The 20722-nt window shown below is 41.0% G+C and overlaps 1 protein-coding gene across 1 annotated transcript; it reads left to right on the top strand.

Moving 5' to 3' along the window:
• The first annotated feature begins 617 nt into the window (after nt 1-617).
• On the top strand, nt 618-20464 carry jupa (junction plakoglobin a). Its single transcript, XM_042221593.1, has 16 exons — nt 618-778; nt 11549-11583; nt 12015-12182; nt 12270-12523; nt 13095-13333; nt 13906-14107; nt 14396-14540; nt 14720-14823; nt 14936-15274; nt 15692-15844; nt 15945-16064; nt 16215-16365; nt 17483-17604; nt 17796-17835; nt 18536-18673; nt 19447-20464. Exons 2-15 carry the CDS (start codon nt 11571-11573, stop codon nt 18670-18672), a joined length of 2187 nt encoding a protein of 728 aa, XP_042077527.1. The 5' UTR covers nt 618-778; nt 11549-11570; the 3' UTR covers nt 18673; nt 19447-20464.
• The last annotated feature ends 258 nt before the right edge of the window (nt 20465-20722 follow it).

The raw sequence follows: 20722 nt of genomic DNA, 5'->3' as shown, positions 1-20722 counted from the left end.
CGCTTCTCTTTCTGCCACTTCCCACATAGAGCTTAAAATAATGATGAAAACTCCACTATGTCAAATGTGCATGACGCGGACACACATAATCAACATTATCAGTATCTCTGTCAACTGAGTGAGTATCGCTCCCCGACTGCTGTGACTCATTCTTTGGTCTGGTTTCGTGTTGTAATCGTAAGGTGTGGTCGATCGTCATACAGGTGAAAGACATGGCTGTTAGCGCTCGATTTCACAGTAGTCACTACAAGAAATAGAACATAAAACACACTTAAACAGGCTGCAATACATATATGTGGTGCTGTACACATTTTGTATACCGTGCTTTACAAAATCGAAAGTATTTTTTTAATCGGTGTCAGTCAGTGTCCCTTCAAATGAAAGAATGAAGTTGACTTTAAAATATTCGCTGTTGTATCAAAGGGCAAAACAGTGACAATCTACGCACCGTAGCAACGGTACAATAAAGACAGAAGTAAACTGTTTAAACCGAACTAAACTGTTCAACTTCACAGTTTATTGTAGTGCCTAGCCATAAAGCAACGTCCTTCCCTCCCATTGTGGACGATGTGGGTGGAGTCTTCGAGGAGGCGGAGTCCGGGTGAGGTAACGCTCCTTTTACTCATTTTTTTTGTTCAGAGGACTGGTGGCCAGCTGCAGGGAGGCAGAGTGTGGAGAAGTGAAAAGAAATAAAGAGAGGAGTCTTGTGCCGACCAAAGGAGTCATTAGAAACAAGCAAGCACGGAATAATCTAAAATACGGCCGTGTGTTAAGACAGGTAAGATTCACTAAATCTACCTTTTCCGACAGTTTTTACTGCCCTTAGCGTCTGTGAACGCTTATTTATGTATCTATCGGTTTGTTTGGTGTGTAGTTATTATCGTTTATTCTATTAAAAAAATCATCTTATGTGTTTGTGTGGGGTAATTTCGTTTCTCTTTGTTGCTTACCTGGATGCAAATTCAGATGCTTTCTATTAGGAATTCATTTCCGCATGCCTCAAACCACTACTGCCTGTTGTTAGGGAGCAGCCTACTGCGCCAGCTCTACAGCCACCAAAAGTTTGTTCTCTTGTGGTGGACAGTTTTTTTCTTTCTTTTTAAACTTTTTAAAGTGCAAGAGCTCCCTTACTCTCTCTCTCTGCCCAAAGATAACGACATTTAGCCCCAGTATCGACCATACAGCTACACGTCGTCACTTGTCAATAGACCCCGTCGTGTCGTTGGTTGTTGGTGGTGTTGAAGATAAAACGCTTGGATTTGTGTGTTTCCGTGAATCAGAGACAAAAAAATAAAGATTTTGCCATTTCTATTTCGTCCTTTAACAGAAATGGTGTAAAAGTCACACTGAAGCAGACCCAAAAACAAAAAACATTTTCCCCGTTAACTTATGAAAGATTAGTGGATTAACATAAAATTAGTAAGTAGGTGTTTTAATTGTCTAGTAATGGTGGGTATTATTCACTATTTTTAATGTCTTGAATGTCTATTTTTTTTTTATAAGAGGTTGGGGTTTGTTTGTTTTTTAGCTTTGGATGTAGTTGGACAAAAACATGCACTTTCACATCAGATCTTCCGCTTTACCAACTATGACAGTGATGTTGAGTCTGTAAACAAGCAGTGTTAGCTAACTGTGCCTGAGGGGATGAGTTGTCCGTGGGTGCACATCTGTAACGTATGACAGTGATACATGCTGATGTTTCTTTACCCACCCCCCACACTCCTACGCTGTGCTTCAAGGCAGCAGTGATGTCTCCAGGTGTTGCCAAATCTTCCATGATGTCATTACCTTTGCAGATTCTCAGGACTTGACAGGACAGCTAATCCTGCTTAGGGAGCACAGGAGCACAAATTTCTTTCATTTGATTTCATGACTAAATCCCCTGAAATCAGCATCCCGTTCAAATGACTTTTATCTTATCGGCTTTTTTCTTATGCGATTAAGTCATCTGCGGTGTCCTCTGCGGCCAACTTTAGTATAGTTTTAAAGTCCTAATTTGACACAGTTGGATTAGGGATTGGAAAGTAAACAGAGCGACTCACTACACCATCAAACTCCAAATCACATTATCCATTGTTCTTTTGTTTGAATTATCTGCAAGCGTCACAAAGCAGCAAGAACAGTGCCAAACAGGTTTGTGGTATCCAGCTGCTTTCTCTACCAATGTTTCCAGTTGAGTTTGCTGACTGTGTGCCAGCTTTAACGGGACAGGGTGCCAATACTTTGTGCCAGAATGGCCTTGCTGAGCTTGCCCTGTGTCATCAAGTAGGAAAGCTGTCCCTGTCTGGAAAGAGTGGATGGGTGGTGGGACAGCAGGGGGGTGACTTACTGTAGATTTCACAGCTACAGCTGTGGTGGCACGGTGATAATCTCCCCCCCTCCTGCTTAATTCCCTCATACTGTCCTACATTAGCAGAACAAGAGGCCAGGAGATCCTTCGGTTTTAAAAATAGGTCTACACTCTTCAAAGGGGATTACTGTATGGCATACATCCCGCCCTCTTGGTTTTATTTTTTCTGTGGATTCCCCGTCTTGCTTCTGTCTCAGTCCAACGAGGCCTGAGTCCTTTCCAGTTACAGGTGCTCAGCGCACACATTGTGCGACCTCCTCTGTGTTTGTATGTCAGTCTGCCTTTGTGTTTTACTGTTCCCATGGAGAAAAGGGCACAGAGATAAAGTTTCCCGTCAGCTACAACAAGAGTTTCTTTCTTTTAAGGTTGTTTTTTGGGGTGGGTGGGTGAAATAAAAGTGAAGTGGCATGACCACACCAAATCTGCAAAGGGAAAATCTTTTTCTTTCTGATATTATTTATAGAATACAATACAGCTTAGATAAACTGCATTTTCACAATACAAGAATGTGCAAAAGACTGAATGAAGTGAAGGAATAGAAAAGTAATTTTATTTACACTCGACATCCAGTCATCCAGTTTGACTGCTGCATTAACCATTGCACATATTGTTCAGGCCTACTAAACATACAGTATGTCATACGGGTACTGGGGTTCTTAAACTGTGACAGAATCTGTGATAAAATTTCTGTGGCCTGTTTCATTGTTGTGTCTTCCGTGCCACGATATCGCTGGTTATGCTTGTATGATGAAACTGAAATATTTAAAATTCATTAAGGTACAGAGAGAACTGGAAATGCATCAGAATAATGGTGCTTATTTTCTTGGTCCTTATCCAATCAAATGGTTATTCCAGCACCTGTTCTAAACTGGGTCCAAGCTAGAAATTATGTGGCCATTCCTTAATAACTGTTTTACCCTGCACTGCCACATGCTCAGCTGCTACACCCTGCTACATCTACAACACCCCCCAGCATTCTTTGTTTCTGCATTATGTTCTGCTAAAAAAGCTTTCATATAAGTCCAAATTAGACAAAATACACACATCTATTATTTGTTATCCCAAAGTAACCCCTCTAACAACAAGTGCTTCTATATTTTCAATATTTTCAAACCAGCAATAACTCAAAATAAGTGGCAATTAATTTTGAAATGCATGACATTATCCTTGAATGCAGTTATTAAATTATTAGAAATGTCATCCAAAAATTGCCAGTGTTGTAAAAGATGCCTTCTGTCATGACCAAACTCAAACTTGAGTGTCTAGCAGGGTGCAGTTGAATAACGCTGAGCAAGTGAAGCCGACATTGCCCAGCTGAACTCTACTGATGACAGTCCCTGAAGTTAATTATTTACCTTCAGCAGTTCTCTTGGTTGGATCAAGCAAGGGCAAGAAATGGTCCCGTTACTTAAGATGTCAAAGGCCTAATGGCTGTTTCTTCTCATCACTTGCACTTTAAAAAATAAAAAACATAGGCAAGTCTACCACATGGGTCATTTCAAGTCAGCTCTTATCAAAGCTGTGTAAAAAAAAAAAATACTCATGCATCACGCTAACAGCCTTCTAGACATAGTTGAATCCTCCTGCTGTCATCATGAATACATTACCAGTGATAAGTTTTTCATTACTTACTGTGTGTCCACACAAAGAGGGAGTGAACTGGATTCGGCACTTACTCAAAAGTAGGGCTGCCACAAACGATTATTTTGATAGTCGACTAGTCACTGATTATTTTTGCGATTAGTCGACTAATCAGATCCATTGGATCCATTGGACGTACAGCTTATTGCAGCATGCATCTGCTCTTATATAACTATCATTAGCTTACAGCTTTAAGTGTTTAAGGTATGTGCTAACTAAAAATAAAGACAAGATGATAGTTTATTAAATTTTAATGAAATTTGCAGATTGTTTCGGTGAAGTTTAATAAACTCCTTGCTATCTAAAATATAACGGGACACCGGAGTATATTCTCGAGCATCTCACACTTCTGATAATCAGTTGTCTGCTTGACGTTTATTCAGCTGTGTAAAAACTATAACTTTAATCTCAGCCAAACCGATTTACTCAGGAACAAATAAAATACTACAAAAAGCCAAACAATAACATTTTTAAGTTATCTAAGTGACTTATATATGTTTAACCTGAGTAGCAAAAGACAGCGGTGGGTTTGAAAACGATTTACCGGGAGTCCGGTGTTCTCACGGGCTCTAGTGAGCCTAGCCCCCGGCTAGCTATCGAGCTAGTGGGTAACAGACGTCTCCGAAAACGTCGGAGCGCTTTTGAAAATATGTGGTGTCTTGATAAACTGAGCAAATATTTGAGGTTTACACGGTTACATTCTCGCCTGAAAATATGTTAAACGTTTATTTTGTGACCCACAAAGAATAATAAGAGTAATATTAAAACTAACTAGCTGCCGCCATTGTTGGAAACTGAGCTGGGCAGCGCTATGAATTCTGGGACAGAGCTACTTCTTCTTCAGGGTTTAACGGCAGCTGGCATCCTTGTACATGCAGTGCTGCCATCTTCTGTTTCAGTCCGTTATTACACTCTTAAGTCCCACTACTTATTCCTGCGTCTTTTGGGATCTTACAAAGCTTCAAACGACGCGTCGACTATTAAATCAGTCGTCGACGATTCTGATAGTCGACGTAATCGTGACTAGTCGACTAATCGTGGCAGCCCTACTCAAAAGACAAAGTTTTCACACATGGATGATTTTTGATGAGTCGTATGTCTCAGCATAGCAACTCTGATGAGTTGTGTCATGTTATTATTTTCTTTGCCTCCTCCCTATCCCTTAATCACACTTCTACGAGAGATTCAACAAAATAAAGGCAGAAAGGGTGTGGTTGAAACAGAAAGCAAATCAGTGGAGAAGCTCAGCTGTTAATTAGGCAACGTGAGGTCTCTCAAGAAGGGTGGTTTTGCAAAGGTTGAGTTCAAAATCCATGCTTTAGTCACTGTGGTTGCTTTTCTTTGTTCACTGCTTTTGAAGGGTTTTATGCTCTCATGAGTTGCGAATGTTGTGCAACCCTGGCGCCTGTGAGCACTTTTGCAAAAAACTGCATAAACTGAAAAAAGCATGGGCGTTTGAGACAACTGACACTATTATTCTTCCCTCTTTGTTCCTTGAAAGTTGACATTTCCTAGGTTTTCATCTGACAACAACACTGTACGAACCAAACGACGTGTTGTCGGAATAAGTCACTCAATTTTTAACAATGTTAGTTTTGTTTTAGTCTTCTGGAAGATGAACAAAGTGTGAATTCAAACTTGTCAGATGAACTTGCAGTACTCTTAAGGGACCCTTCAGATTTTTGCCCTGCTCTCCCAAGCACACCCCTCCCGCTCCCTCGTGCCTCTAATCTCCCTGAAAAATTAATCATCTGTCACATCGCCTCAGTGCTCAGATACACACTGGTGCGTAGCAGTAGCAGTTCAAGAAAAAACTCCCTGTCAGGCCTTTAAAGGGGGCTTTAGATGCAGCATTGGCTACCAAACTTGGCCCGTGAACACACAGTGCCATCTTGATGTGCTTCAGCCTTTTTGGTTGCGTTCAGTGGGGACAGTTGAGAGTGGTTTCCTTTTCACAGTAACAGCAGTCAATAAGACAATGCAGCTACTCTTTTCCTCTCTACACTAAACAGAGTAACACAGATGCTCACTGTGCTATCAAAAGCTCAGCTCGTCCACTTCCTTCCTACCATGAACCAAACAACATGGGGGGGGGGAGAATCCTTCTTCTTGTTGATAAAAACATAATTCAAGTTGTTTTTTGTTTTTTTTCGCATAAAATTTGAATTACACATAAAGCTCAAATATTCCACTATTTAATTTCCACATCTGTATGCTGAGCTCTTTTCCTGGTTTGAAGATAATCTTTGGACATACCTCTACTCCTCCCACAGTATCTGACTTATCATGAACTTCTGTGAACTTTGTTTCTATGCGGGCATTGCAACTGAGTGTTTATTGCTACAGAGATTACACCCCTTTCTACTCACTCCCCCCTCCTTTATCTGTTTTTTGTAATCTGATTCTGGTCTGGACCCAGGCACCTCCTCCGAGACAGCTCACATTTCCTTTGATTCACAGAGAGCTCCCACGGAGACCAAACAACTACGCAGCAGTTTACAGCCACTGCACTGCATCCTCTGGCCTAAATCAGCTTATTAAAGCTGCTGCAGTGAATCAACTGACAAATCAAGGCCCATTAGATATTCTGTTGCTTCGCTTTCTTTCTTTTTTTTAAATTCTTTGGCTGAGGCTGCTTGTTGTTTTGGGAAGGCTTCCAGATCAGGGAAGAAGGAGATGCACTCTGCCACATTTACACAAATTCACTTGGTGTGTTGCACAAGTGCATAGGAGTATTGTGTTGTTGGCTGTCTCTTCTCTCTAGGCACTTGGTATGGTGACGTTGCGCTGGTCTGGATTTGATCAACTGCCTGTCACAGTCAGTTGACAAATGCTTTCTCTTAGAGTTTGTGCTTTACACAATCTGGGCTTCAAGCTGTGTTCTTCCCCAGTACCTTATCGCAGTTTGTAACTTCTCCTAATAAACTTCCCATCTCAGAGCAGACAGCCCAGAAATGTTGGTGAGTCAGACAATGTTGACCACCACTTCCTGTCACCCACCATGGTAAATCCATTAGCTGTGCACTGCTTCACATCCTCCCTTATTGATTTATAGCAAACAGCTATCCAGCCCCAGCTGCTGCCATTACAGTGTCATAGTATCTATTGTTGTACAAGTAAGGCATGAGGGGGAACCAGAAGGGTTAGTGAATGTGTTAACTTGTTTCCTGTCATGGCAGCTGAACCCCGGGTCTATGGAGAGAGGATGCAGAGAGGAAAATGTCAACTGTACTGCAGACTCAGCTGGCTGAACTGGCCATTTACTGTGTCAGGAGGATTGGGCTGTGGGAGTGCAGGGTGTGTGTTAAAGCCATCTGGGAAACGGTTTATTGCAAGAAGAGTGTGGCTTACATGTCTGGGGACATGAATGTGATTGGGTGTGTGCATGTGCATGGGAGGCTGTCCTGTATGTCAAATTGTTTATCTATTCCAGTGCTATAGGAAGCTGTTCACTAATATAATAAAGTTTATTTGCTTGTTACTTTAAATAAGTTTAGCAAGGTTGTTCACACAGCCACCAGATAAGGATGTTTCTAAAGCCCAGTTATAATCCTCCCGTAACTGAGAAATGTTTAATTATCATAAACAGTTTTTCCTTCCTTATGTAACGGAAAGAAAACATGATGGAAATATGAGTATTTCTCTCCTCTCTCTACATTAAATATGAAGCCGCTGCCTGAGGACAGTTAGCATAGCTTAGCTTGGCGTAAAAATGACAGGTTGTAGTTTCACAGGAGGAAAAAAAAATATGAAAAAAAAAACATATTTACAAATATTTTAATATTTAGACCTGTGATGCTTCTTTTTTTCCCCCCAGTATTTATGCTTTAAAACAAAAATCCATAGAAAGTAAAACAGAAAAAAGCAACAGAAATATTATTTACACCCCAGCCTGCTAAATCAACATGTGGCTCAGCAACATTTACTACAAATACTGTAAAGTATGTGAACAGCCTCTTGAACACAACTGCAATATGAGCAAAGTTTATCTGAAGCCCCCCTGGGCCTCTTGCCTGACCTGATTCATTCCTGCTGTGATACAAAGAAGAGCTTACACCAGCAAAGTCAAAATCTGGCCTGCTGGAATGTTTTTCATTACTATGCTCCGTTTGCAACTGTAAAGCTATAATTATTGGGAGGATACTGAAAGGAATAAAATGTAAGATCCCCTCTAGCCATTAGGTGTATTCTTCCTCACACATCCAAGCACTCTTCTGCCACACCCTTTCTGAGAGCCTGTCACTGCTGAAGAGACACTCCTTTTTCCAACATGCCTGAGGGATTTGCATGATAGTAAATGTGTTCTCATTACAGAGATTAGAGTTACTCATCCTTTGTCACAGTAGTCTTGTCCCTACAGTTTCTCTTAGTTTCAGCAATTTAACATTTCTGAGTAAGTCAGTGAGTAAAGTTTAGATAAGGTCGGTGTGTTCTCCCCTTTTCTTTATTATTATTTTTCCCTCCCAGAAACAGATTGACGACTCAGACTGAATATGCAACACTAGTGTGGAATGTCACAGCAGCGTTTGAGCGCTGGGCCCTGATCAAGATCCATCTCTGCTTTGCTTTTCTGTTGCAACTCACTCCTCCCTCACTGGCAGCTTTTACTGATACACATTCCTGGTTTTACTGTGCATGCTTTTTGGTTTTTTTAAGCCTCCTAAATCATCATCCGCAGAGGCTGTTGCTTAACAAGATAGTGGGAGGTGACGGGTGTGTGAAAAGTGTTTTCCTGAAGTATGGCTTCATGTCACTGTCTGTGTGGGTGTATAAATGGCAGTGGGAATGACTATTCAGGAGAAAGGCACTTCACAGTGAGAGTGAAAGGACATATTACTGATTAACTGGAAGAGAACAAAGTTCAGTCACAACAGCACGCACCATCAGCTCTGTGTTGGCACTGAACAATGGGAGAAGGCTGGGTTAGACTTTATAATCATCAGAACATAGAAAACTGTGTTCACTCAGGGTTTTTTTTTTGCTTTGATCTTTTATTCTTTTAAATAATTTGTAGCCTACCCCTTCCCCAATAGATTTTTTTTCTCAAATGGAGGAAAAAAGAGAATAAGAAAGCCCAAGAGGAAAAGACAAATTATCAACAAACAAGTGCCCAGAGCTTCAGACTTTAGATTGGACAGCAGATAAAACCCTCACAGCACAGCGTTTCAGCGGACTTTCAGTTACCTAGGCAATATGCGGGGCGTGTCACTGCATTGCAACAGTTGACTGAACCCGCTGCCTCGCCCAGGAAAACAAAGACTACACAAACACTGACCCTGATTTACAGACAACAGGAAGGTACATACATTCTGCACCAAACTCAGATGTGTACTGTTTGTTATAAACGGATCATTATACTTTTATCTGTTTTAAAACCTTTGAAAAAGTTAGTGAAGCTGTATCTTGTTTTTTGTCCAGTTGTTCCCGTTGCCCTGTTAACCAGTGCTCGTAATTTTTTAAAAGGTGGCCACACCTTTACTGAGAAAGGTAGAAATGCACGGGGAATGTTGGTACAGTTGTCATGTCTGATGAGTCATTGTGTTATCTGTAAGGTAACGTGTAGCTGCAAGCACAGACAGCCCTCTGTGACCTGGTCCTGCAGGATCTCAAGTGAGACTCAATACATGGGAAACTCGTAGAGCTGCTGCTCTCTGAAAGTGAAATGAAGGAAAATGTTGCCAGTGCGCATGAACCGTATAGTAAATAACTTTGTGTTGAAAAGTAAATGTGTCGACGTATAAATGAGTTTTTCGTTAAACAAAGTGGCGCGTACAGAAAACTGAGGACAGACGCTGTCTTCTTCGTATCAATTTTAATGAAAAACAAAGCCGCTAGCAACAGTAATGCATGCACATCAGATCAAATAAGTAGCGTGAGAAAACTAGACTGACTCAAATACATTCTTTGTTCTTGTTTTTACAAGTTGTAATTGCATGCCCATTGATCAGCTTCAATTCAAGTATTTTCCATTTTCTTAACATTGTTTAGTACATTTTGTTCCATGGAACTGAGGGCGCGTATAGGTAAAGGTGGTAATTTAAGTGTTTATGGCTCATTATATGCTAGCACAGAAGCTTGCCATTGTGGGTTTTAGCCCCAACTTGTTTTATTAATAGTCAAGACGGAAGATATGCAGAGCTGCTTATTACATGCAGAACCACAGTAAGCTAAAAACAGCTGTCATACAGAAGGGTTTTGAAGATTAAAGCTTTTTTTTTTTTCCACTTGCTTGTTTGTCTCTACTGTGTGTGGATCATCTCTGTTTTTGTAATATAGTTTTTGTTATTTATGGCCAATTATGCAACAAGCTCTGTGAATTAAATCTGAGATTTCTTATTCTAAGCGCGCTCTCAGAAAATGCACACACCCTCATATATTAAGTATATCTGTAGCAAAACCATCACACACATAACCCATCCCGGCGATATGTTCGGCAAACAATCCTGTAAAAGTCTAACATTTGAAAACGCTCATAAGCAGCAAAGTGAATGCAATACTGTAGACTGTATGACACATCCAGTGACCAGCAGCTATTGCGAATGCAGGTTTCTCTGAAATTCAGGGTGAATGACATTAAGACTACAGAACTATGCAGAAAACTTCCATGCATGTTGTAACCATGGGGGTTTATTTTGGATCTGGGAGGCCACTTCCAAGAATAATCTGTCTTCCTGTATACAAAAACACCACTATTACATTGAATTTTTCTGAGAGGATGCATTTACGTTTTCCTCATAATCTTTTCTAAATATTTCACAGGTACTGCACATTTTAGTTTTGCTCTTTTTTTTGCAGAGGGTTTAATGGCGAAGCACATTAAAAACCTAACTGCAGTTCAGCCATGTAGAAACCTGTCGGGGGTGAGAGGAAGTATTTGCATGATAAACCAAGAGCATGATGAACAAACATGCACCGACAGGTAGCAGGTAGTTGCACAAGTTGGGGGATTGTTAAAGTGAAACCAAGTATTTAGCGGACTTAAGTAGTTTATTTGGCCTCTATGATTAAGGGTCGTAGTTTTAAAATCCAGGTTTTTTTGGTGGGCATGTAAATATAAAGACAAAATTAAAGTGAAGGTAAGGGTGTGTGTTGTTGGGGTTTTTTGGTTGTTTTTTATTACTTTAAAGGTGTGTTGGGGAGTCATCTACATACACACTTTCAAAGTGGAATTGAAACCTGATGAGCAGGTTCCTGATTGCCACATATCAGCAGTGGGCTGCTCCCATGACTGCATGGGTGGAGACCTGGGGTTAAAGGTCACTCACCCTGCTTAACATTTTTACATTACAGCTGTCACTTTACTCACTTCGCTCTCCCTTCTCTCTTTGCAAGTCACTCTGCTCAGTGCTTTAATTTCCAGATCAGTGTGAACACTAAGTGGGGAAGTGTCCAACTCGTGCCACCCCCATACTCAGTAAGCTGTCTCGTGCAAAGAAGTAGACAGTTTATTCACTAATTCGTGCAAAAAGGGTTTGTAGGAATGCGTGTATTTACCCGTTGTATGAGGTGAAATGGTGGAAACGCTGACGTTGGATTTCTCTGTGTGTTTGTTTTTAGGTTTGCTCCATCGGAAGAAAGGATGGCAATGCAGAGTAAGTAAATCAGCTCAATTTCATGATCAAATTTTATGTTCCGATTTTTATTTCCTCTTCTGTAAATTCTGTTTTGACAAGGCAGCAGCTTAATGTTGGTTGTATTTGTGTGATTTCTTGATTTCACCTCAGTCTCTATCACCTCATTCAAAATAGACCTGAACAGTTTGAGCTTGACCTTTTCTACTTCCAAGTATTGTGTTCAGTGTTTGCATTGAAATCACTTCCTTAAAATAAAGTATAACTACAGGTTCCTGCTATAAAATTTTTATTACTTTGGTTAAAAAAAACAACTGTGTTTATCTTGGGAGAAAGAAAAACTGATCTACACAAAGGTTTTAATAAAGAGCAGTTTCTTAATCTTCATGAAATCTGTTAATTACTTTAAGTTACTTTTAAAACCTTTGATTTCCTCTCTCCTTCCTTGGCAGTGGGTGAGATGGAAACTGGCAAAGTAAAGGTGGCAGAGTGGCAACAGACGATGTATGGTCTAGACTCAGGCATCCAGTCTGGAGCCACCACAGTCAGAGATGATGACGGCGATTTCACCATATCTAAGCAGTACACCATGACCAGCACTGTGACAATGCAGGAGCCTGGTAAGGACAGACCAGCTAACATGCTGTAACTTTGGCTTAAATACACCTAGACTACATCATCAACCTCATCATCTCGCTTCTCAATAGACATGGATCCCCAAAGCGTTATGACCAGAGCTCAGAGGGTGCGAGCTGCAATGTTTCCAGAGACACTGGAGGGAGGCACCACCATTCTGTCGACTCAGACAGACCCGTCCCAGATGACTAACGTCCAGCGCCTGGCCGAGCCCTCTCAGATGCTCAAGACCGCCATCATCCATCTGATCAACTACCAGGACGATGCCGAGCTAGCCACACGTGCCATGCCAGAGCTCACCAAACTGCTCAACGATGAAGACCAGGTGATGAAAACGAAGATGTGCCCGCGTCGATACAAACAAACACAGTCTATAAATATTTTGTTAAACTTTCTAAAATAATTACTAAGTCATTAATGGATCTAGCGAAGGAATAAGTTTAAAATTGTGCTAATAATAAGACATCAATACTGTGGTCATGTCTGTGTGCTAAATATAGTGCTGGCTGCAGTCTTCATGCTTATACTGGCATGAGGATTGATAACAATAAATCCGAATCAGTCAAAACATCACAAAATATGCCAGCCAAACTCAGTTCACTCATTCTTGTGTAATTTCCTTGATGGAAACAAACTGTAAAGCGTCAAACTTGCTTTCCCTGGGGATTGTGTACTGCCTAGCCCACCACCCTTAGCAGTAGCTTTCTATTTTTGACCAAATAAGTCAAATAATTGAAGGTTATCTAGAGCTCTGATAATTACTAAGTGATTATCAAATTCAGAAAAAAATGCCATGTACATTGTATTACCTTCTGAATAGGCAGATTTAAGAACTTTGGTGTTTAATTTTCCCTTGTACAAATTAACTCATACCTTCCCCTTCCATCTCTCATAAGGTGGTAGTCAGCAAGGCTGCACAGATTGTGAACCAGCTTACACGCAAGGAGGCATCCCGCCGTGCACTGATGCAGTCCCCTCAGATGGTGGCGGCCGTGGTGCGAGCCATGCAGAACACAAGCGACATGGAGACGGCAAAAGCCACGGCCAGCATCCTCCACAACCTGTCCCACCAGAGAGAGGGCCTGCTCTCTATCTTCAAGTCAGGAGGAATCCCTGCTCTAGTCCGCATGCTCAGGTGCTGCTGGTTTACAAATGGGTCAAATTTTCACTTGTGGTCTGCTAGAAATACTTTTTTATTATGGTTAATAGGACATATTTGCATTTAAAAACTCAAAATATTTTAGAAAAGTCACTCAAAATTGCATTAAATCCTTGTTAAGATGCGCTCTGTGGCAATGTGTTGAAGTATTTTCCAGTGCAGCTACCGTGCAGTTATATGTACAAGGAAATAACAGTTTGTAGTAAGTTTTTAATATTATTTGAGTAAGCTGCCAGCATTAGCCTTCAATGCTGGAAGCCTGGTGGGAAGCTTTATTGTTCCTCCCATCAGCTAGATCTAAATGGGACAAGATGATTAACTTCTGTCCAACGAACAAGTGAGCTTTTGACTCACAGGGATTACTGGTAAGGGCACTGACGTATTTGAAGCTTAGGCCATGCTCACTATGAGCATCAACCACTAACTAATATATACATATATCTGGTGGAAAATAAGGAAAAACACAATTGGCTCAAACGAAAAATAGACAGGATTATTTTGTGACGCACGCTAAACACGCATGTTTCTCTTCCTCGTTGCTCCCACAGCTCCCCTGTGGAATCTGTGCTCTTCTACGCCATCACCACGCTTCACAACCTGCTGCTGCACCAGGAAGGAGCTAAGATGGCCGTTCGTCTGGCAGATGGACTGCAGAGAATGGTTCCCCTGCTGAAGAAGAGTAACCCCAAGTTCCTGGCCATCACCACAGACTGTCTGCAGCTGCTGTCATACGGCAACCAGGAGAGCAAGGTATGTGTGAATTGATTATTTTAGTTTGCACTTGTTTTGTGTTTTGCTACCACGTGCTTACGTTACACAATGACTGCAATCTGAAACCGTCGACAGTGCCGTGCGTGTGTGTACATGTGTTTTGCTTTGGGTGTGGCATGAGAACAGAGGTGTTCAGGTGCTGGCTGGGTGTGGTTGTTTGTTTGCTTAGTGTAATGAATTGACAGGTGCCAGGAAAGTCATGGCTTAGTTAGAAGTGTGCATTGTAAAATGTAAGAATTTGTTTTCATAAAGGTCTTTGTTTAACAGCTGATCATCCTTGCCAACGGGGGCCCTGAAGGTCTCGTTCATATCATGAGAAACTACAACTACGAGAAGTTGCTGTGGACCACAAGCCGTGTGCTCAAAGTCCTCTCTGTGTGCCCCAGCAACAAACCCGCCATTGTAGAGGCTGGTATGTGATATAGGTTTTCTGTGTTGAAACACCTGTGTGCACAAGCTAGTCATACAGGTGTGTCAGCTTTGTGTTATCTGAACAGGGGCCAATGGCTCCTTGGTAACTGTGTTTCTTGATAGCATAATTTATTAAATGTTGTTGAGAGCTGAGTAATTTTACTTCTCTCTTCCCTGCAGGTGGCATGCAGGCTCTAGGCAAACACATTACTGGCTCTAGCCAGCGTCTGACGCAAAACTGCCTTTGGACTCTCAGGAACCTCTCTGATGCTGCCACCAAACAGGTCTGAGTCCAGCTTTACTTACTTACTTTTTTTTTTTTCTCACGTTCTTTTTGCTATATTTCCACCCACCAGTAACTAATGAGGAATATCTGTCTTTTTTTCTTTCTTTCAGGAGGGTATGGACAGCCTGCTGCAGCAGCTGGTTGGCCTGCTCAGTTCAGATGACATCAATATGCTCACCTGTGCGACCGGCGTCCTGTCTAACCTCACATGCAACAACGCCCATAACAAATCTCTGGTCACTCAGAGCAATGGCGTTGAGGCTCTCATCCATGCCATATTGCGTGCCAGTGAGAAGGAGGATGTGACTGAACCCGCCATTTGCGCTCTACGCCACCTGACTTCACGCCACCAGCAGGCTGAGATGGCACAGCATGCAGTGAGGAAACATTATGGCATCCCTCCCATTGTCAAGCTGCTCAACCAACCCTACTACTGGCCTGTCATCAAGGTAGTTAAAAGAGGGAAGGATATTCTAAAGTGGGGCAAAAATGTGCGCAACAAAAATGTGGTAATTTATGGAAGAAAGGATCTGACTGAAAGAAGGTGGTTTTATGCTGGAAAAAATATTAAAGACTGTGAAATAAGTACTTTAAAGAGTTCAGTGGTAGACACTGGGAGCTGGACAGATGGCCAAAGTGGATGGCAAGTAGGGCAGAGAGCCAGAGTTTCAGCCATCCTGAAAGAGCATGAAATGCACATGACAGCAGGAGCAGTATGTTTTACAAGACTGGGATTTAGGGGGAAAAACAGAACACCACATTCTAATGAAAACAAAAGTTTGAGATCATTTCCAGTCATTTTACTTGCTGACCAATAACAGAACTGCATAATCAGTCTATCTTTGCTTGTTTTTTCTTGCCTGAAGGCTGCGGTTGGCCTGATCCGTAACCTGGCCCTGTGCGACGAGAACCAGGCCCCTCTGAGGGATGCAGGAGCAGTCCCCCGTCTGATCAACCTGCTGCTCAAAGCCCACCAGGATGCCCAGAAACAAGGCTCATCCAACCAGCAGACATACCAGGTACATGATGGGCTCATGTCAAAGGACGTTTATGATCCCTCTGTCGACATTGTAGCATTTCTGTAGAATCACATTTTTTCTATTCATGTTTTGTTCTCAGGATGGAGTGAGGATGGAAGAGATTGTGGAGGGCTGCACAGGAGCTTTGCACATACTAGCCAGAGATCCTGTTAACAGAGCAGAGATCGCCAATCTCCAGACCATTCCTTTGTTTGTCCAGGTAAACAAAGAAACAGAAACGAAGCCTTTACAATTCGCTTTGTGACGGCCTGTCTATGAAATGCGCTTAATAAATAAACTTCACTTACTTACTTTCAATTCGCACTTATGTTTGTTTTTCTTAAACTTGTTGTTTTCTTGTCTTCTACAGCTACTCTACTCTCCAGTGGACAACGTGAAGCGCGTGGCAGCAGGCGTCCTGTGCGAGCTGGCAGTGGACAAACCATCAGCTGAGCTCATCGACGCCGAGGGCGCTTCGGCTCCACTGATGGAGCTGCTGCACTCCAACAACGAGGGCATTGGTAAAACATGCACATAATGCACTGTAATTAGCTTACTGTAACGTAGCATTTAGTCATAGATGGAAAATAACAAAGTCGATTTACTCAAGTGCTGTGCTTACTGTAAGTGCAGTTTCCAGGCACTTGCACAAGTCCATTTTGCGAGTCATTATACTTTTCTACGCATTCCATAATGAAATGTTGCAAACTACATTTTAAGAATACACAATAATGGAAACATTGTTGTGTGAAATTCTGTTTTCTTGTTGTTAGGTTCTGTCTTTATTGTAGATGCTACAGAAACACCAGCTTGTTGTCCTGGTTAATTCAGTTTAACAAACAAGAAGATATAACATGCTAATATGTACACTTTAGCACTGCAGGTACTCATATTTTGGGCTGTTTTATTCTGTTTTCTTGTTGTTGTTTTTTAAACCCCGTTTCCATTTTATTTTATGCTGACGCAGGTTAACTGGCTGTAGCTCAGGGGTGGGCAATCTCAGTCCACGAGGGCCGGTGTCCCTGCAGGTTTTAGATTTCACCTTGGGTCAACACACCTGAATCACATGATTAGTTCGTTACCAGGCCTCTGGAGAACTTCAGGACATGTTGAGGAGCTAATTTAGCCATTTAAATCAGCTGTGTTGGTTCGAGAACACATCTAAAACCTGCAGGACACCGGCCCTCGTGGACTGAGATTGCCCACCCCTGCTGTAGCTTCACATTTAGAAGCTCTTGCAGATACAACAGTCTGTCACTATAATTACATTGTTAAGGAGGAAAAAGCCCAAATGAACCAAATGAAGTATAATAAGCCTTAAATAAACAGGATGTAGCTGCACATTTCTTTATCAGGAATGACTTCAGGTAGGAAGGATTTCACACCAAAAAAATAAAATGCATTTTTTTGTCTTATATGCTCTCTGTTATACTTGTAAACTCTAAAACGTTGAGCTCTAGATGGGCCACGCTTAATCATAGATCAACCACTTTAAATCGCACTGTTGGTCATTTTATTTTGCACCAATGTGCTGAAGCTCAAAGTAAAGGACATTCTGTTCCAGATATTAAGCTTTCAAAGTTTATTAACTAACGCTGACCCCGACCACTGACTGTTTTCTTATTCTTTCCCCTCCAGCTACTTACGCCGCAGCCGTCCTCTTCCGCATCTCCGAGGATAAGAACTCAGACTACAGGAAGCGAGTGTCTGTGGAGCTCACACACTCTCTGTTCAAAAACGATCCCGCTGCCTGGGAGATGGTGAGTGCGTGTGGCACCCTCTGATGCACCAACACGACAGCTGAAGATTAATGAAGATTCTCGTAGACTTGTTTATTCACGTCGGCTGTTTCTGTGTCAAATACATCTTGGCATTTTTGTGGCATTAAAAATCTTTCTATATCAAAGTGTTGGCTTCATTTGACCTTTGCCCTCTCGTGACTTCTCTGCAGGCCCACAACACAGCTGTCATGGAGGGACCCTATCCCGATGGTGAGTAACTGTGGCTGAAATGTGCACATACAGCACATTCCTCAGCAGTGGGTCACTACACCACGGAGAGCAGCCGCAGCATGAAAACGCAATAATTTGTTAGCAGGTTGCCTCCCTGCTGCTGCTTACAAACTACTTTCATTATTTGGCAGCTATAAGAATGAGCTCATCACAAAGCTCAGCACAAAAAACAAATGGCTACTTATTTTTCATGTAAAGTAAAAATTTTAATTTGAGATTCGCATGAACCGTCAGTTATATCTTCTTAAATTAATTTTAAAGTTGCTTTTTTTAATCAATTCTTTCCATCTGTGCTTTGTTAGTTATATAATTTTTCCCCAATCAAGGTGTATTATACCAGAATCTAAGAGAATCTAAAACGAATACATTGAAAACAACATTGTGTTTGTTTGTTTCTGTGTTTGATTTCCTGATACATCATTTCCTTTTCATTATTATCAAGTTAAGGTCTTCCTCTCGCCCCCATTGTGGTGTTTCTTCATTATCTATGTTTGCATCTTCGTCCTATCCTTTCCTTTACTTGCCTTTTTTCCTTTTATGGTTTTGGTATTTTGTTTCTTACTCTGATCCAACTAAGTAAAAAAAATAAAAAAATAAATCTTTTTTTTTTCTCCCTCAGTTTGATCCCAGTAATCCAGAAATGTGCCTTAATATAATAATTACACATCTTGTTTTGCAGAGCTAGATGCTGGTTTCCAAGGATACGGATATCCAGGTGACATGCCCATGGACAGCATGGATGGAACTATGATGCATGACGAATACGCAGCCAGTTTGCCCTACGAAAGACAACAGTACCCACCTGACCATTATTAAGGTCAGTAGATGCTAATGTTACTTCAGCCAGTCATCTTACTTTATTTAGACTCAGCTGATCGGGACTGTGTGAGAAATAATGCCATTTGTTTGTGTGTGTGCACAAAGTCCAAGCTTCAAAAGCATAATCTTGAACTTGTATAAGTAAAAGATCAAATTCTTATGTTCTCTGGGGTTTCTTAAAAACACAGAAGAAACACTTAAATGCCTTTTACAGCGTGTAGAATTTATCTCTGTACTTTTTTGAAATGTTATTTTCTTGTTATATATTGTGATCAGCCACAATATTTAAACCACTTGTGTGATATCCACTGTATAAGATCCTGTGGGAGTGTCCTGTAGTGTCTAACAGTGGGTCATTGACAGCGGATGATTTGGATGTTGGGAATTGTGAGGCGGCTTCTCTGTGCAGCCTGAAATTATCAGTAAAAATTAGATTCTTGGGAATTTGGCGGTTGGGTAAACATCTTAAGCCATTTCTGTGGGTGTTGCGAGGCGTGTCATCCACATTAATACCGTGACCTAGCGTTTCCCAGCAGAACATTAAATTATAAAGAGATGATCAATGCCATTGACTTCACTTATCAGTGGTTTTAATGTAGTGTACTAATGCACTTTAAAAGCACTGCAGCCTATACCTCTGAAATGCTTTAACAGCAAAATGTTATCACCCTTTTTCAAATAAAGTCCTGCTCATTTCAGAGCAAGGAAAAAAGATAAAAACACTTTTTTGTTTTTGTGAAATAATAACTTTTTTAAATTTTATTCTTTCAGGGGAAAGAAGCAGACGAGGAGAAGGCAGCAAAGAGCTGATTTAGGATGTAACGGGACACAGAAGAGTAGAACGTGGTCATCACGAAAGGTCTTTTTCCTCTGCTCGCCACCTGATGTAATATATACAATTATTGCCGAGTATGGGACTCATAATCTTAACAGGGCTCAACTTTGTTTTATAGCATAATTTTGCAGATTATAATTTTGACATTGATGCTTGTAGTTTGTTTTGTTTTTTTAAGAACCTTCTAAGAGTGAGTGCATGAGTGTGCGTGGTTGTTTACGCTTTTGGGTGGGTATTCTATGCCAAAGATATTTTATTTTGTGATGATAATCGTAGCTTTTTCTTTTTTTAAGAAAAGAAAGAAAAAGAGAATAATAGTTGAACACTGCCAGAGGTGGCTCAGCGTGCACAGTGCACCAACTCACCAACTCCGCTTAACGCCTTTGTAAGACACATTTCTGACTTTGCTGTAGTTTTGGCTCTATATACTGTCAGTTTTCTCACACCGTGGCCCAAGAGTCAGCGAAGAGCTGGTTAACGCTCCTTTCATGTGTCACAAAATTTAGTAGACGTGAGCAAATGGGGAGAAGCGGAGATACTCGAGCTAACACTGTACAGCTGCTCCCTTCTCTTCTGTAATCATCTGATGCGTTTTATTTGGACTGTAGTTGATCAGTACGGTTGCTTTATTTGTTTGTTTGTTTTCAAGAGTCATCTTCAACTTTTATAAGTTATTTACTGGGAAAGTTTCACATTATGCACAATTACCAGAAAATAAGGAAAGAGATGCCTTTGATTTTAAAATGAATTTAGAGAGGAAATCATATGTAGCCACTGAAAAAAAAACCTCATTTACATACTTGTGCAACAGATTTGTCCAACTCCGTAGTAAACACATGAGATAATACAGCTGTGGTTGAAAAAAAAACTACTGACAGGGAAATTTGTCTTTCTACTTATTAAGAGTTTTTACTTAAATTTTGTTTAATAAAAATAAAGGATATATATTCAAAATGTTCTTGTGTTCATGTTTATTGAGTTATAAATCAGAAATGTGCTTTTTCTTGTTTTCTGTACATCCATTTTCTTACGCTTATCATTTGGGTCCAACCCAGTACGAGCATGGTACATCTAATAGTTGTCTGCTGGGTTTATATCGTCTGTTTAGGCAACACCCAGTTGAACAATTTCTGATTATACACCTGCTATTTTCTTTTTGTTGTTTTTTTTAAGCAAGTTCTTTATTACTCTTGTCATTAGTAGTCTGATTCA

The sequence above is a fragment of the Haplochromis burtoni genome, unplaced genomic scaffold, assembly GCF_018398535.1.
Source record: "Haplochromis burtoni strain Fernald_Lab_line unplaced genomic scaffold, NCSU_Asbu1 Contig_70, whole genome shotgun sequence".
Classification (NCBI taxonomy): Eukaryota; Metazoa; Chordata; class Actinopteri; order Cichliformes; family Cichlidae; genus Haplochromis; species Haplochromis burtoni.
The sequence above is the reverse complement of the archived record's forward strand: the minus strand, read 5'-3'. Positions and strand labels throughout refer to the sequence as shown.

Bases quoted from the DNA above. Each gene is read 5' to 3' on its own strand.
- jupa (XM_042221593.1), top strand. The intron at 14,541-14,719 runs GTATGTGATATA...TCTTCCCTGCAG, and splicing joins ACCCGCCATTGTAGAGGCTG to GTGGCATGCAGGCTCTAGGC. The intron at 16,366-17,482 runs GTAAAACATGCA...TTTCCCCTCCAG, and splicing joins CTCCAACAACGAGGGCATTG to CTACTTACGCCGCAGCCGTC.